Here is a 16,554-nt window from a genome sequence, read left to right as displayed (position 1 = left end):
TTCTCTATTGTATGAAGTTGCAGTGGCTCATAATCACCTTTGTAATAAAGATACAACATTGCCAGCTACCATGAAATACGAAACAGGTATCACAGCGAAACAGGAACTGAAGACAGACTGGATCAGAATGACAAGAGATATCCTTTAGACTACTTGTACCTTTTTGATTGTCTTTTCAATAAGCATGTCTCCGACTGGCATCAGAATACCTCCGAACACAGCCAACACTGCACCAATGACAGCACCAGCGATGAGCCCACAGTTACGGTCACAGCCCATTTTCTTAATCAAGGGAAAAATTAAGGTTGAGCACCTGCTTCTTTTGAATTCCCAGGTCTGATCAGGTAGGTGGTTTACAGAGGTCTGGTCCTAGTATTAGAAAGAGATCATAAAACAGAAGCTTAAGTATCAGTACAAGAAGATCAAAGTACAAAGAAAACCCAACTGAACAAGCATCTCACCAGTTATAAATAAGCAAATACTTTTTGTTTTATGAAACTGACTTTCAGGTTAGGTCCTCCCCCTTCTTGCTTGTCACTATTTACTAGTGGAAGAAAAAAAAAAAAAAGATTGTCATATAGAGTATTTCTTTAAAATTCCCCTCTTTTAAAATGTTCTTCCTATGGATGATTGACACTGAAATCTTATCTAAGGAGCAGTTGCTTACTGTACTTTCTCCCTCATCTATCTACCCGCAGCCCAGGACACTTAGATGTGTCTCCGCTCTTTATCCAGCTTCACCACAGCACACAGTGCCCCACATCCTGCCTGGTCTTGCCCTGCAAACTGGAGGTACCCCACCCATATCTTCTCTGTCCAGTGCTCAGCAAGTATCGTAACACACTGCTTTTACTATACCTTATCACAAGTAGACAGCAAGATATGAATTTTATAAGAAATGATCCAAGGAGTCTCAGAAAGAATTAATTCTTCTAATCATTTGTAAGCTATCTGTTTAAACAAAACAAAAAAATATGGTTACATTGTCAGTAATTCAATACTATTTTTATATTGTCTAATAACACCAAAGTTATAATCACTATTAGAAGAAAGTCTCCTTTGAAGAATACTGAGATCATGCCTGAATTTTTTTTTATAAAGTGTTAAAAAATGAAAAATTTAAAGGATATTTAAACTTAAAATTTAAATATTTTAAAGAATGTACTTTACTTTCAATTTCATTTTAATAATCGTTAATAATTCATGAGACTTTTGAATACCCTAAAGGTGGGAAGAATTTAAAGAACATACATATTGTAAAGGATGTTTAATCATAGATATTTCTTTGCTCCTAGTCTCAGAGGGTTGGTTTGTTTTTGTTTTGCTTTTACATATGCAGTTGCATATTTTGTCATCATGGGCATTTGATTCACACCAATTCTGTTACAATCAACTAATTTGTGCCAGTGTGTATTTCCCCTAGTCAGTCTAATTTTGGTACCTTTACATACACTATGTGGTTATTTCATAAAGGTTAAAGAAAATGATGTATGAAATGAGTGAATTGTATTGTAACAAAGTTAGTAAGAATTTATTACTTCTTATATTTTAGAACACATTCATACTTTGGTTCTAACAGTATTTTTTTAAATGGGGCTCCTCTGTAGCTTACTTCAGTGCCCAGGGTCATAGAAAACATAAATGCCAACAGAATGGAGATTATAGATTAAAAAAAAGTTTCATGCCAATTATTATTGTCAATACTGTAAATGTAGTAACAAAAGTTATACTTTGCTAAGGTCTCAGATTTTCCCTCCACAGCTTTGTTGCAACACAAGTGCCACCCTTATATTATTAGAACTTATTTCCACCAGAGAAACCATTTAGTTTTTCAGGAATATTGCTTGCATAGCTAAGAAAATAAGAAAAATTAGACTTTTCCTCAAAATGGTGAAAGATAATGTTACAAAGTTTTCTGATGGCAATTTTATTTTTCTTTACCCTTTACCATCTTTGTGATCTCCCTTTACCCGTACCTTATAACTAAGATACTTCCACTGTCAAGGGGGGTGAACTGAACTCATTCACACTGAGGTTCTGGTAGCTAAGAAGTGTGAGGACTATTAGTATCACATGTTTTTTGTTGTTTGTTTGTTTTCAGTGTAAAAGGACACTCTATAAGCCTGAACAAGAGATTTGATTTTCCCCTAGACTTCCATATCTCACTGAGCAAGTGGTGTTTGCTTTGTATTGTTTGGGGGTGGAATGTGAAGAACAGCTTCCTCTGCCCTTTGAAATCATGTAACCTGCTATCCATCAGGGTGGTCTGTATACTACGGACAAATACTCATATTCAGGGGAGCCTATTAAATAATATCTTACTGACTACTCATTTCATATCCCATTCTCTACCCCTCATTTTCAAGTTATACCTAAAGGATCAATCATGACAGGCATCTAACCTAGTATAGTTGAGACCAGTAGACTAGTAGAGCTTAAACCAAAGACTGCTGTGCCTCTCATCTTGCCAGACGACGATGGGCAAATCACTTAATCTCTCAGGACCTCAGTTTCCTCATGTTTAAAGTAAGATGCTAGGATGAGATCAGCAGTTTTTAAGTACTTGAACCAGTTCTTCATATCCTTACATGGAAGACCAATAGGCAGAATGACTATGGAGAACAACAGTGGTGGCAGCCCTGTGACCTTGATTCTCAGCTTGGTCTCCTCACTCCCACCTGACACACTCCTTTCTTTGAGGAAGCTCTAGGAGAATCTCTTTGGAAACCTATGGCTTTGCAAAACTAATTAAAAATTGGGAAAGGAAATCCCTGGAGTCAAATTACAGTTTTCTTTGTATGGTATCATACATCGATTTTTTACTGTTTTTAAGTGTTTATTTTTGAGAGAGACAGACAAAGAATGAGTAGGGGAGGGGCAAAGAGAGACCCACAGAATCTGAAGCAGGCTGCAGACTCCAAGCTGTCAGCACAGAGCCCAAGGCAAGGCTTGAACTCCCACGAGATCATGACCTGAGTCAGTGTCAGCCCCTTAACTGACTGAACCAACCAGGAGTCCTTCATGATTCTATTTTTAAAGGGCAACTGAAGGGGTGCCTGGGTGGCTTAGTTGGTTATGCATCTGACTCTTGCTTTCGGCTCAAGTCATGATCACATGATTCGTGAGGTGGAGACCCATGTTGGGCCCTGCACTGATGGCAAGAAGCCAGCTTGGGAGTCCCTCCTTCCCTTTCCCTTCCCTCTCTCTCTCCCCCCCTCCCTCTCTCCCTCTGCCCCTCCCCTTGCAAAACAAGTAAATAAATAAATAAAAACATAAACAACTCAAATATTAAATTATCCCTTTTGGAAAATTATTTTATGTTCTATATAAATGACACTAAAGAACTTTACTCCTATTAATGTCATTTGCAACTCTGATATATGTGTTGTTAACTAAAATGTTTTGTGCACATATATGCCCTTTTCCAGATTATGTGCCATAACCTAGTTGTGAATTGGACTTTTTCCATAATTACTCTCCTTTATTCAAATAGCCTGTGTACTACAGAGGAGAGTTGCTATAAGGGGCGAAGAGTCCCAAGAATGTCCACTGAAGGACCCACGCAATGGCACATGCTGTCCAATTCCTTCCTTTATAAACCTAGAAACTCATGATTGTGGGTTTTAAGCACCCTGAGCTCCAGACATGTCAAGTAATGGGCATGCCTGGGTCCTACATAGGCTCTGTCTGCATTAAAATTAAAACGATGTAAGATCGTGCACTCATCCTACTGCTGTTGAGTCAAGCTCACCAGAACAAAAAGAAGTATCAAGTAATTTATTCTGTTGAATTACACCATTACATAGTTGTTGGGATAACACTGGTCTGGATGATACATAAGCAAAGCTTAGATTAAGTATTAATCTAACATTACTTCACACATGTACTACTACTTTTGAGAGACTGAGTTTATGTACTTTTTTCAAATTTTTAACTGATTGACTCACTTTTTTACTTTGTTGTAAGTTTTCAACTTTTCCCCCTAATAATACACAAGATATTTGACATTACTTGGGTTCGTTTATTATCCTTCGGTGCCTTGATACCATGAGTAATTAAGTATTCTTATTAAACTCCTCCTTTAACTTTATGCTTCCTAGTATTAAATTTAGTTTTATTCACCTGAGGCAAAGGAGGGCCAAACACATCATGTAAGACACACGCTGAGTACATAAGAGAAAAGTTCAGGTTACAACACATTCTATTCACCAGTTTTCCACCCATGTTTTTCTTCAGCAAAAAATAAAAGTGTAGTTTGTCCCCATTCTTTTCTCAAATGTAGCTAAGTCTTGTAAATTTGTGTCTTGCACACTTGGTTTTCTTAATAACAATTTCCTTACATATTAAAATAGTAATTTATTTCACTTCATTAAAAATAGACAAGACATTGAGATCTGCAATAATTTACTGCTTGCTTCAAGTACATAAATTCAGAAGGCAAAGAATCATCACAGGTACAGGAAAGAAAAAGCAATTGTTGAGACTTGTATAAAGAAAAGAAAAAGGCATATTTTAAAATATCACTTATCACATACCTTTCTGGAGACTAGAGGGAGATCAGCTGTATCCTATCAGTTTATATATTATAAATCCTATTCCTTTTGTAGAATTTGTGAGTGTTTTTATCCCCTTGGGTTATCTTTGAAAGAAGGAAAAAGAGTACATTTTTTCTTTATTTTTTCTTGTCAAATCAGTGGAGTGTTTCCAGAATGAATTAATGGGCGTCATGCCTTTCCCCATATTGGAAACCCGGTGGTAGAAACTGAGAGACTGAGCTATAAGAAACCTTTCCAATAAATAGATAAGAAAATCAGAGAAAATTCCTTGAGAATCTGTAATTCTTGCCATGTGTGGATAAAGCTGTATTCTGTGGGAAACTCCATCCAGAAAAGGCATGACCCAGAGGTAAAATTTCCCAGGATGTAAACTGCAAAACTTGAAAAAGCTTCAGATTACAAGAGTATTTGTACCATAAATGAATGCCAGGACTGGAATGACATTTTCTTCCTCATGAGTGAGTATCTCAGATTTCTTACTGTATCCATAAAGTTTCCTTCCACATTTCCTTAGAATTGAAAACCAGACCACACTTCTTTTTTCAACCACACGCACATTGCACTGTTCTTTTGCTACATGGCCTTCTTCACCTAATAAACACAGTATCTGTCCACAGAACCCAGTTTTTGGAGTTTTGGGGGTGATTAATTTAACAAGTTGGGTATGAATGATGAAAGTTAGCTTTCAAAATTAAACTCCTTTTCGCATTCTGACCCCACACTCTATCTAGGTGTGTTTACACAGACATGATTTCCTAGACATGAGTAAGATGCAGATTCAAATTCCAGCTATTTGCAATGGGTGTAAATCAAAAATTTAAATCTGGTTACATTTTATTATGTAAAAACAGAAGGCCATTAGATCAGTATTTTATAAATTTCTGTTTAGAAATAGAATTCTTCACATGCAATTCCAAAATATAAACAGAAAGCCTCTGGTAAAAGGGGGCAAGAACTGTGGCCTTTTCCCTCCGTGTCACACTTCACTTGGGTTCTGAGTCATCCTCACAGAACCCAAGGGCTCTGGAGAAGACTCTTAAATAACTAGATGAGAAGTTCTCCAATATCTTTTCTTATTGAAGTTATCACAGTCTTTTTTTTATCCTATTAGAATAAGTGGAGCTAGGGGTGCCTGGGTGGCTGAGGCTCAGGTCATGATCTCATGGTCTGTGAGTTTGAGCCCTGCATTGGGCTCTGTGCTGACAGTTCAGAGGCTGGAGCCTGCTTCAGATTCTGTGTGTCCCTCTCTGTCCCTCCCCCACTCATGCTCTGTCTCCATCAAAAATAAATAAAAGTTAAAAAAATGTTTAAATTTAGAAATAAACATCTTTAATATGAAACAATAAGACACATCACCAAATTATACTTTCAAATATTACAATTTAAAACTTGGTGGTAGTCTTAAAACAGTAAGTATATTGGACTTCATATATCATACTAAAGATCCTTCTAGAAAAAGCCTATCTTTTGGAGTACTTGCTTACAGGATTACTGTAGGTTTGAAATGATTCTCTTAAAGTCATGTTAGTTTAAATAGAATTGTCCAGAGCTCTTCTTGATCTTTGAACCTCAGACAGGAATGCTATTTTTTCCCATCTCAAATTATAGTATAAATAGTAAGATGCCATATGATTTACAATGGTTCAGACTCTGGAATTTGAAGTCAAGTGATTTAGGTTCAATTTTGGGTCCTAATAGCATAGTTTCTCTGTGGCTTAATTTTCTCTAAAACAGCTATATCACTCATCAAATAAGATTGTTAATGCCAAATAAAAGTAAATGAGATTGGTATAAAAATTCTTATCATAGGAAATGTTATTTTGACATCATGAAATTTATTTTGAACAACTTTACTATTAAGCAGTATAGTCTTATTTCATATAGCCAAATATTTTTTAGAAATCAAATATATACAGTCTACACAAATAGGAAAGATTTGTAAAACACTTACATTACAATAAAATCTGATGAAATTCTTATTTTTACATATAGAAACTTAGAATATCACCCAAATGGAGAGGCAGCTGCTAGCTTAGAAGATGCTATTTGAAACTTTTAGCCATAACTTGGGCCAGTGAACTAAAATCGCTTACAATTAAATAAAAATATAGTTACAGAATTCCTTCAGAAACAAAAAACTCCCAAGATTCAAATGTGTTGGAATAAACATGCCCAAACATTTTCATAAAAAATAAAGGAGGCAATTAGAAATTCCAAAAATTTCTGTTCATTCTGTCCATGTACTCTCCAACTGTAATTATGATATTCTTCCCAGGCTAACCTCATAGCTGACGGTTGTGTATTTATTTGATTCATTGTTTTGGCTTAATCATGCTTCTGGTAAATAAAAATTTTCTACATATTTTTCTCTCATAAAATCCAGTGGGCCACTGGACTCTGCATAATAAAACTTTTTAAAAATTTCATTTTGGTTATTTTATGAGCCAATAATGAAAGCAATGTTTATTTTAGATTCAAAAGACATTAATAACTTAAAATGACATAGAAGAGGAGTGAAAAATACATGTAAACATTTTTAAAACATCGTTCACTAGGTTTCTCGGTACCTAGAAACTGTGTAAGATTTACTTCAGAGAATTTATGCCATTTACAGTTATATATGAATTAACTTTCTGTAATTAATTTGCAACTTTAAATTTTTCTAGAATGGTCTATATTTTATTTAAACTTGGTATCATTATTCAAGGAAATAATTTGCTTATATTTGTAATAAGCTTCCTAAATAGCTAGAAGTATTAGTTTACCATATATATCATTCAGGTAGTGATTATATCTTTTTCATTAGGAGAAAAAATACTTAACAAGAACATATCCAATATACATAGTATGTTTAACCATATTAACAGGTTCATGAAAAATTAATGAAATTCAGGTAAAAAATTAAACACACTAATGACTCTGTAGAGTAATATGTAGTTAATTGCATGCTAGCAAGCATATTGACATGAGTGCTAAGTCATTTATAACTAGTGCATTATATTAATTTTATGATAAATTTTATTGCTAATTTAAAAACCAGGTATAAATAGCCTATGTGTGTAATGAAAGTTTTACAATATCTAATTAGATTAAAAATTATTTTAAATATTAAAAAAATAAATGTTTATAGACAGGCATAAGATTTTAAATATCAAAAAATAAAATATCATTGACCATTGGACCATTTTAATACTTTTTAAACATACAATGTAGAAAGATTGGCAACTTACAAGACAACACAACCCAATTTTTAAATAAATTCTAATGACTTCGAATAAAACAGGACAAGCTTTTTGTTGTTACTGCTCTACAACTTCTTAAGAGTGTTTATATAGTAGAGTCATCTATCATTTGGGACATAGAAATCTTTTATATTTAAAAAAAAAAGCATATGACTTACCTTTAAAAAGGCTAGGAAGAATTTTTCAATCAAATGCTCAAACATTTGAACAGACGGTTCTTAGTAGGCCCAAATGGTATTCTGCAGAAAAATCCTACACTAAAATCCTCATTACATAAAGTGTGTGAGCTTAAATATGCTTAAAAAAAATAAAAAGATACATCACATCCCAATGTGTGGTTTGTTGCCAGAGGAATTAGGAAAAAAAAAGAAAGAAAGAAAGAAACCCACACATACCACGCTACTGTTGTAGCTCTTACTGGTCTATTTTTATGGTCTGGTGAGGACCCATTCCCTAGATCTGAAATACTCAGCAGACCTTTTTTTTTTTTTTTTTTTTTTTTGGCCATTCTCTCATCCAAGTAAGTCAGAGGCCAGAGAAACAAAAGGGACTGACTTGCTGAGCTGCCTCTGTGTATTCTGTTTTACTGCATAATCATTATTCCAGATGACAAACAGGGTCCGGAGGTGGGAAGTATAAACTGGGAAGAATAGGAGTATCACTTCCTTGTCATGACTTAGCTTACAAAACTTCATAATGTTGAACTAAAATGTACTTTTCTACACCGCATTAATTTGACATACATAAAGACTAAGGATTTTGAAAACAGAGACCCTATCAACAAAGATGACAAACAGACTTTAAAAAAAGGAAATAGCATATTGTTTTAACTGGAAATTCTTAACTGTTTATCACTTTTAGTTTTACATAAGTTTCGTGAGCAGAGGACAATCTCCCTATGAAAATAAAAAATTTAATTTCCCTTAAATTTCTTCACCCAAATTACAACTATTAAATAGCATTTAAACATATTACATAAGATGACCTTTTAATAAAAAAAAAAAAAAAAGCATAAAAGTAAGTTACTTTAAAAGAAAGGTATTTTAAAGCCTAATAAAAATAAGAAGCCTTGTGGGGGAAAGACCCTCAAGACTAAGAACCCGTTCTTACAGATTAGTTCTCAAAATCATGGAAGAGATCAAACTCTTTAGACAGTTAACCTGTCATCTATCAGGCCAGCTGAATAAATGTCTCCAAGTCAACCTTGAAATAAAGCAAGCTAACAATAACAGGCAGAAATATGTTTAGTCCATTAGATCTTATTTAAACCAGTTCTTATCAGTGGGTTGGCCGTGCTGGCCCCTTCCAAGTATGTGGTGCATCTTTTCATTTGTTAGCAGTGCAATACAACTGAAAAGGAATTCAGAGTGCTCTTTTTCCCTCAGGCATTACTTTATTTTTCCAAGGTATTTTTACTGACACATTTATTTAAAAACTAATACTTAGATATTAATACTTTAGGTATATTGGAACTTATTTTTTCATACTTTAGACCACTTAATCAGGATAAAGTAGAAATGGCCTTGGACAATCTCCATGTGATTTATGCTATTTTAAAAGAATAACTTACACAGATTTCAGGTAGCTTGAAGAGGATTTCTTTAAACTGTGATTTCTGACTTTTGCTATATTAGTAAAAAGGTAGAAAAAGGCTATTTTAATGAATATCTTGATTAAGAACACCTATTTTATTGTATTAAAGCTGCTTTGATATATTTTCTTCTCAACTTTAATTCTAACACACTCACGCCCCCTGCCCTTCATACAAAAATTGAGAAATAGCACACCAACACAGGAGTTCTGATAGTACCTGTTTTAAAGAGCATATTTTAAACATTGAAAGGATTATTAAATTATGAAATTATGAATACTATTAGAGAAATATATTTCAGAAGAAATAAAAGCACAATAGATGCTTTAAACTGACTCTCAACTTACTTGGATCACTCATCATAGCCTAATGCCCTCCAAACCCTCTGACTGTCTCTGGAGAGGAAAATGTCACACACTCCCAAGAGGAGGCCAAAGAATCAAATTTACATTCCCAGAGGCAGCTGCGTTCAGTCTCAGAGACAGCGTTCCTGAGGAGCTTTCCAAGTCTTGTGTGCTAACACCCAGAGAAAGCACAGCTAAGTATAATCTGCAATCATTTATTTAGATTTTGAGCAAAATATATACATTGAACAATAAGGCAGAAAAATGCTGCACCCATTTCTGAGTAAAGAATGTTGAGGTTTTCATTTTAAAAAGATTATGTACCCACAGTATTTTGGAAAGATATATTTTATCTGAGAGTACCCTTGCCTTATGTTAATCCACTACAGCACTAGAAACATCTAGTGTAATGAAGGATAAAACTTTGAACATAATAAAGTCAGTTTAGACACAGTTCTTTGGGAACCCTTCTTTGTGAGAGACCACATCGGGTTTGGGACCAAACAGACAAGTGAATCCTGAGGTTACTGGGTACTGGTTCTATTGAGTGGGGGTTAGAAGTTCAATGACCACTTACTCTTATTTTTTTAAATAAAAAAATGAGCAAAACTAAGAAGTTCTTAATAAGAACAAAGTAAGGGGAATTGACGGGGCCTGATTACTAGACACTGAAACTCAAGCCCCTTCCATTCTTTTCTCACTTCTGTTTTATTTTCTTCAGATCACATAGCACCATCAGCCATCTATTGGGCTAGTTTTTTGGTCCTGTTTTTACATGTGCTGGAATGTTGGCTCCATGAGGAGGGGGACACTTGGTTGGCTCACTGCTGAATCCCCAGAGTGGTAAGCAGTTAAGTAAATGGACACACACAACAACTGTTATAACCGCAGTATCTTAAAGAGTGAGAATGGCCAGAAGTCAGAAGTCACTGTGCCGCCCGTCCGTACCACAAACATACAGTGGTTTGATCTGGATGAAGAGGATCCGCTTGGAAAAGCCAGTGGCAGAGTGTGACTTCAGAAATCATCACTTCCCAAAGTGTGTTCTGGTTGCTAACTACTCCACCTCTCTTAGTTACAGTGGATCTAATCTGTTGTAAAGACTGATTGTAAGAGTACAAAGGATTTAGCAGAGAGCCTGTCATAGAGTGTTAGTAAACACTTGCTATGATGATGATCGGTGATTAAGCAAATGTTTATTTTAGGAAATTTATTAAATTAATATGGACTAATAAAAATATTAAAAAGTATAAAAAGGCATAAAATGAGAAGTTTCTTTCAACCTCCAATTCAGTACATTCTCTACCACCCCCTATAGTTTTATGAATTTTCAAATTTACATACTTAATGTATATGGGATCATTCATACCCCATATCATACCTTCTGAAACTTGACTCTTCTCCTATTACGTGCCTTGGAGATAGTCTCATATTTTGGATAGAGTTAGTGCTCCCTTTTTCCATCATTGAAAAATATTTCATACTAAAGAATGTATTATCTTTTAAATAACTGATCTTCTACTTAATGGACATACTTTTATTTGCAGTTCTTTGATCTTACCAAAAACTGCTAAAAATTCATCCGTAGTTTTTAAAATCTTTGAGTATAGCTGACACAAAGTCAGTTTCAGGTGTATGACATGGTGAGTCCACAGCTCTATGTTACGCTATGCTCACCACAGGTGTCATTCTCAGCTGTCACCATACAACATTACTACGGTATGATTGCGTGTGTATATAGTTTTGTTTACGTGTTCTAGGACACCAATAAACAGCAGTAAGTGAGATTATTAGTGGGTAGTAACACTGTCTGAGAATGCCTGACTACATACACAGTTTTACACTGAACTCTTCAGTTTTTAACGAGTACTTTTTCATTGGTAAATATTCAACTGAATGAAGTTTAACCTATTTTCTTAAGTGTATCAGCCATTTATATTTTCATACTTGTGATAATATCCTTGCTCATCTTTTTTCTTTGACATTGTTTGTCCTTTCTTTGATTAGTAAGGAACCAGCCAGCCTTCTGACATTTGACAAAAAAAATCTTTTTTACTATTTTCAACTTTATTTTTATTGTATTGTTCTATTACTAAAATTTAAAAACTTTTATGCCATTAACTTTCACAGTAATTTCCTTTTACATATTTTGTCATACGTTGAAAGACTCTCTTTACTTCAGAAGTATTAAATACAATAAACATTTTAGCATTTGTATGGTTTAGAAAATCCTTTGTAACAGTATTTTTAGATAAGCTGATTCATGGAATTTCACACTAGCCACGTAAAAGAGGAAGAGTAAAGTAAGCTGAATGACAAAAATTGCAACATATTTGAGAAGCAGATGATAGACGAATTTTAAGAGTTCTAGAAGAGGGTTCACATGGCCTGAGTTCTGATCACATTATTAATAGCAACAGGATTTGTGAACTCAGTAACACACAGTCATTGTATTTCTGATTTCCTTTCTTGCCAAAGAGGATAATCATACGAGGTCCACCCACACCCTAGAGCTGTAGATCAAATTAGATATTAGGTTTACTGAATTTAAATCTGTCTGCAGCTTCTGTTAGGAGATGGAATTATTTAAGTGATTTTTTTCTACAGTTCAGGAAATGAAAAGAACAATCTTGGCATAATTCACATTGCAATTGTAGACCGTATGGATAAGCAAAGACCTAAAAATTATGACGATGATATATTAAGGGAGTTAACACACACTGGAGGCTTCCTGTCTGTCAGTTGTTGAACAAAGCATTTCACCTCTATTACCTGTTGACCTGTCATACCACCCACTGGGCTCTTTCAGCAACTAGAGGAGGTTGCAAAGCTAGTATGTGCCAAACCTATGATTAAAACCCAGATAAATAAAGTACCTATACTCTTTTCTGAAAGAAAAAAAAGAGAATAAAAAGTTCTTGATCACTACCTAATTTTATATACTTTTTCAACACCTTTGTATACATTAATAATTTTAAATAACCTGATGTTACATTAAGAGGAAAATGATATTTGATCATAACAATGAACAGTGAACATATTCTGAAACTAGTAACAATTATTTTGCAATTAAATAAAATCTTTCTAAAGATGTGTACACTATCTCAAAACATCAGTTACCAGTGTCAAACTACAAATAAAATTTGTTTTATCATTTAATCCTTGGGGATAAATAACCACAGAGATTTATATGCACATACATAGGCAAACATTTATGCACGTGTACACACATAGATAAACATCTATCATTTTCAATTGCTACCTTGTTTATTTGTGAAAGTATGAGACCAATGGCATGCTCTACCTGTTTTCTATGGTGAGGAAGGACTTCACATGCAGGAATAAAAATAAATAAATATATATTAATATATATCTCTTAACTATGTAGTTAAGAGATAACAGTATAATGTAATGCCAGCGAAAGCTTGAGAGACTAAAAGAGAGGTTTCTAAGATGGCCTTTTAAAGAGAATTTCAAGGACACTATGAAAGGTAAAATGTAGGCTATCAGGCTAATTAAAGTTTAGACTTAAAGCATGTGATCTAGTAAGTCAAAAGACAGGACACAAGCAAACATACTGCATTAAAATTATAAAATAAACTTACCCATATGTTTAACAGAAGCCATGATAGGAGCTGTGTGTGAAAGAAATTTAAGAGCGAGCACCTCTGTATATGTAGATAGTACTCATGTGGGCGGGGCCAAATCAATATGTAAATTTCGCAGGCCATCTAAAACTGTTGACAGACCTAATCTTTACTTGAACAGTTTGCAAAGCTGACTCAACTCTCCAAGGGGAAATAGAGTAAGTCAACATTTAAATGATACTAAGAAACGTAAGGACATGGTATGATCAGCATGATCGTCAGGGTAATTTGTCTTCATACAGTAGATGCGATGTTATTTGGGGGAAAACAAGACATATTCAGGTAAAACGATAACGAGGCCTGAAAACATGGCATGGTGAAATAGTAAGAAAAAAGGCACAACAATCAATAAAGAAAACAGTTAACAAATGCCAAATTTAAAAAGGTTGGGGGAAAATACAATCAATGAGTTTGAAATTTCACAGGCCAGAAATATATATGTAAAAAAACTATTCAGTTGAAATATAAAAAACAAGAACAACAACAAATTAAAACACATTTTATTGTTAAGAAATGTGATCTGACTAGAGATAGTCCTGAAGTGGGGTCTTAAAATTAAATAAATAAGATAATTTTAAGAAGGATTAGGGACATCAGTTTACATTCTCCTTAGCTCATGACTTCATCAAAAGGCTGTGCTTCAAAAACGCTAAAATATCAGTAGTTTTTTTACTCTGTTTAAACACCAGTAAAAAGTTGAAGAGTGTGACAAATGTATAAAAGCAAAAAAAAAAAAAAGTTTAATCAAAGAAAAAAAGATGGATATTGAAACTCAGAGTGATTTTATTCCATTTAATAGAGACATGCTAACCACACTAGAGACAATTAAAAATTATATGGACATCCATGCCATCTGACAACCTGTTGCCTTAAGTTTAGAGATGCACGACACTTGGCCGTCAGATTTCTCCAAGAGTTACATACACATACCTGTACGTACGTGTGTGTGCTCACACTCTTTCAGGGGCATAGAAGCAGACCAACCTAATTAGGTTTATTTTTAAAGATAGAAAAAAATGTTTCTAAGAAACACGTTATACAATGATAATTTACTTAAAAAATCACTACACAGGAAAAAATATATTCCAGATAGCTTTCTTTTTCTGTTTGTTTGAAGTGGGATAAACCCTACATCTATCTGAGTGACACAACATTTTAACGAAATATAAAAGACCATCACTGCCCAGGTTGGTTCTTAGTGGGCTTAGGGGAAGGGTTAGTCCTTCAACAAGCCTGAGTTTTCAGTCTTCAAAGAGATCAGCAAGTTTGGTTTAGAGTGTTACTTCTCAAATTAATTCCATGGAAGATCTTGAAATATATTCTTAAAATTTCTAAGAATCCATAGGATTCCAAGAAGGAACATTTTACTCTAAATGTATTTTCCTGTTTGAATCATGCCTCATACAATAGTTTATAAGAGAAACAACAAAAACATTGAATGTATATGTATATATCTGATAAAATTTCCAAAAGCAAATGTTTACCCAGAAATATTATAGGTCATTTTAATCACTTTCTTGACATATTTCATGGGTACATTCCAGACGCTATAAACATTAGAATCCAGACAAAATAAAAAGTGGTACACCAGCACTCTATGTTCCCTGAGACAGATAAATGAATTCAGCAGAATTCTAAAATGTCAAAACCCTCCAACTGCCCTCCATGTGTCTCTGTGATTGCTGGTACCTGCTTGCATGAGAAAAGTTACTACATATCAGAGGTAGAGTAAAACCTTCCCGTTGTGATCTCCACACTTTAATTTTGAATCATAAAGCAGTTTGACTTGCCTATTAAACTTCATTTTGGCTTTGATACTTCAGCAGCAGCATTGAAGTTTGCTTTGCAATATAGGGCACTGACAAAGGAATTGATAAAGGAATTGACCTTGTGGTAACTACCAGGGGAAGCGAAGGTGGGGTCAGGCAGCGTCAGCACCTGCTCTGTCCAAGTACCTGCCAGCGTGTTGGCTCGCCAGCAAGCAACCAAGCACTCAGAACCAGTTTATCCTTGACCATCCCCTTCAGATTCCTGATTGTTATGCTTCTCTTTTGTTCTGAGGTTGTGATTCAAGAAATCAATATTAGGTTATGGAGTCTAAATTGCTGTAGAATGTCCGCCTTACATGACTACTAGTTCTGCTAGTTTTGCTCTGCATAATTAGCTCACCTGTCCTCAGAGACTACTGGGACATGACTGTTTTCTTGGCTTTTAGAGCCCAAGCTTTCTCGGTTGTGTTATTTAGGTAAGCAAAGTATCCTCTGCCACAGTGCCTCCAGTTCGTGGGTCAAGGTACACATGTGAACTGGAGTGCTTCTATTATCTGAGTGCATTTCAGAGGACTCTGTGATGCTCCTTTTGTTAAGAGCACAGTGCTTTCCTGTTCAGGGTGAATGCTGAGAATATCATTGTTTTCCCAACCCGCATGTACAAGGCTTAGAACAGCATCCTCCAGGCGTTCCAAGGACTAAAGAACAGTTTCTGGATATGATCCAGGAATGTTGCTAGGCCTGTTTTTCCTCTCATTTTCTACAACTCCTCAGGGAAAACTGGGTCATCACAGTAGGTTGAAGAAAAGAAGGCTACTGTAAGTAAAATTAGGAGGTAAAATAAGTCCATAAAAGCACGGAAAACGATAACATTTCATGAATGTTTCCTATGTTATAAAGAGGCATGTCCCCAAATACTATTTTTATAATTGGCCTCAGTATAGACTCCCCTCTTTCACATGCTTCTTTTCTTCCTTGGTTGCCCTACGTGAATCTATCCTGATTCATTTCTATTTGACATTTCATTTTTATCTTTCTCGTATTCTCTCAAAAGGGTATGTGATGTGGGATATGTAAATTTGGAGCTGCATTCACATTTCTTATTTCAATTGCGTTTACAAAAGCACAGCTATCCCTAAATCAGTAGAAACCATGAATTCATATGGCCCTTCACTCCTTTTTCAAACATGCTCCCATTATCCATTTAACAGATACTCTGTTTTCAAAGGCATCCGGCCTCCGGCAGAAGTTCACTGTACAGTTACAGGTATCCAAGTATTACCAAGAAGATTATGACAGATTATGTCCCTTATCCTATCCGCAAACAGATGTGTTCTTAATTTGCTTTTCTCTTGTGAGTCCTGCATCATTTGAAAATGTTCGAGCAAAGTGGTACTCGGAAGTC

The 16,554-nt window shown here is 34.8% G+C and overlaps 1 protein-coding gene across 8 annotated transcripts in view; it reads right to left on the bottom strand.

Annotated features, from left to right (window-relative positions):
* Nucleotides 1–16,554, bottom strand: part of CD36 (CD36 molecule) — a 75,878-nt gene that overhangs the window by 30,961 nt on the left and 28,363 nt on the right. For 2 of the 8 annotated variants that reach the window (XM_029928047.1, XM_029928090.1), the window contains exons 1-4: nt 7,957–8,365; nt 4,536–4,639; nt 859–951; nt 160–369 (exon numbers count right to left, since the gene is read on the bottom strand). In XM_029928047.1, the coding sequence (XP_029783907.1) occupies nt 160–279 (120 nt within the window). In that variant the 5' untranslated portion in view covers nt 280–369; nt 859–951; nt 4,536–4,639; nt 7,957–8,365. Of the gene's footprint in view, nt 1–159; nt 370–858; nt 952–4,535; nt 4,640–7,956; nt 8,367–13,338; nt 13,370–16,554 lie in introns of those variants that run through there. The other 6 variants (XM_029928066.1, XM_029928110.1, XM_029928073.1 and 3 more) reach the window with 6 other exon arrangements.

This window comes from Suricata suricatta, chromosome 2 (assembly GCF_006229205.1).
Source record: "Suricata suricatta isolate VVHF042 chromosome 2, meerkat_22Aug2017_6uvM2_HiC, whole genome shotgun sequence".
NCBI lineage: Eukaryota > Metazoa > Chordata > Mammalia > Carnivora > Herpestidae > Suricata > Suricata suricatta.
The sequence above is the reverse complement of the archived record's forward strand: the minus strand, read 5'-3'. Positions and strand labels throughout refer to the sequence as shown.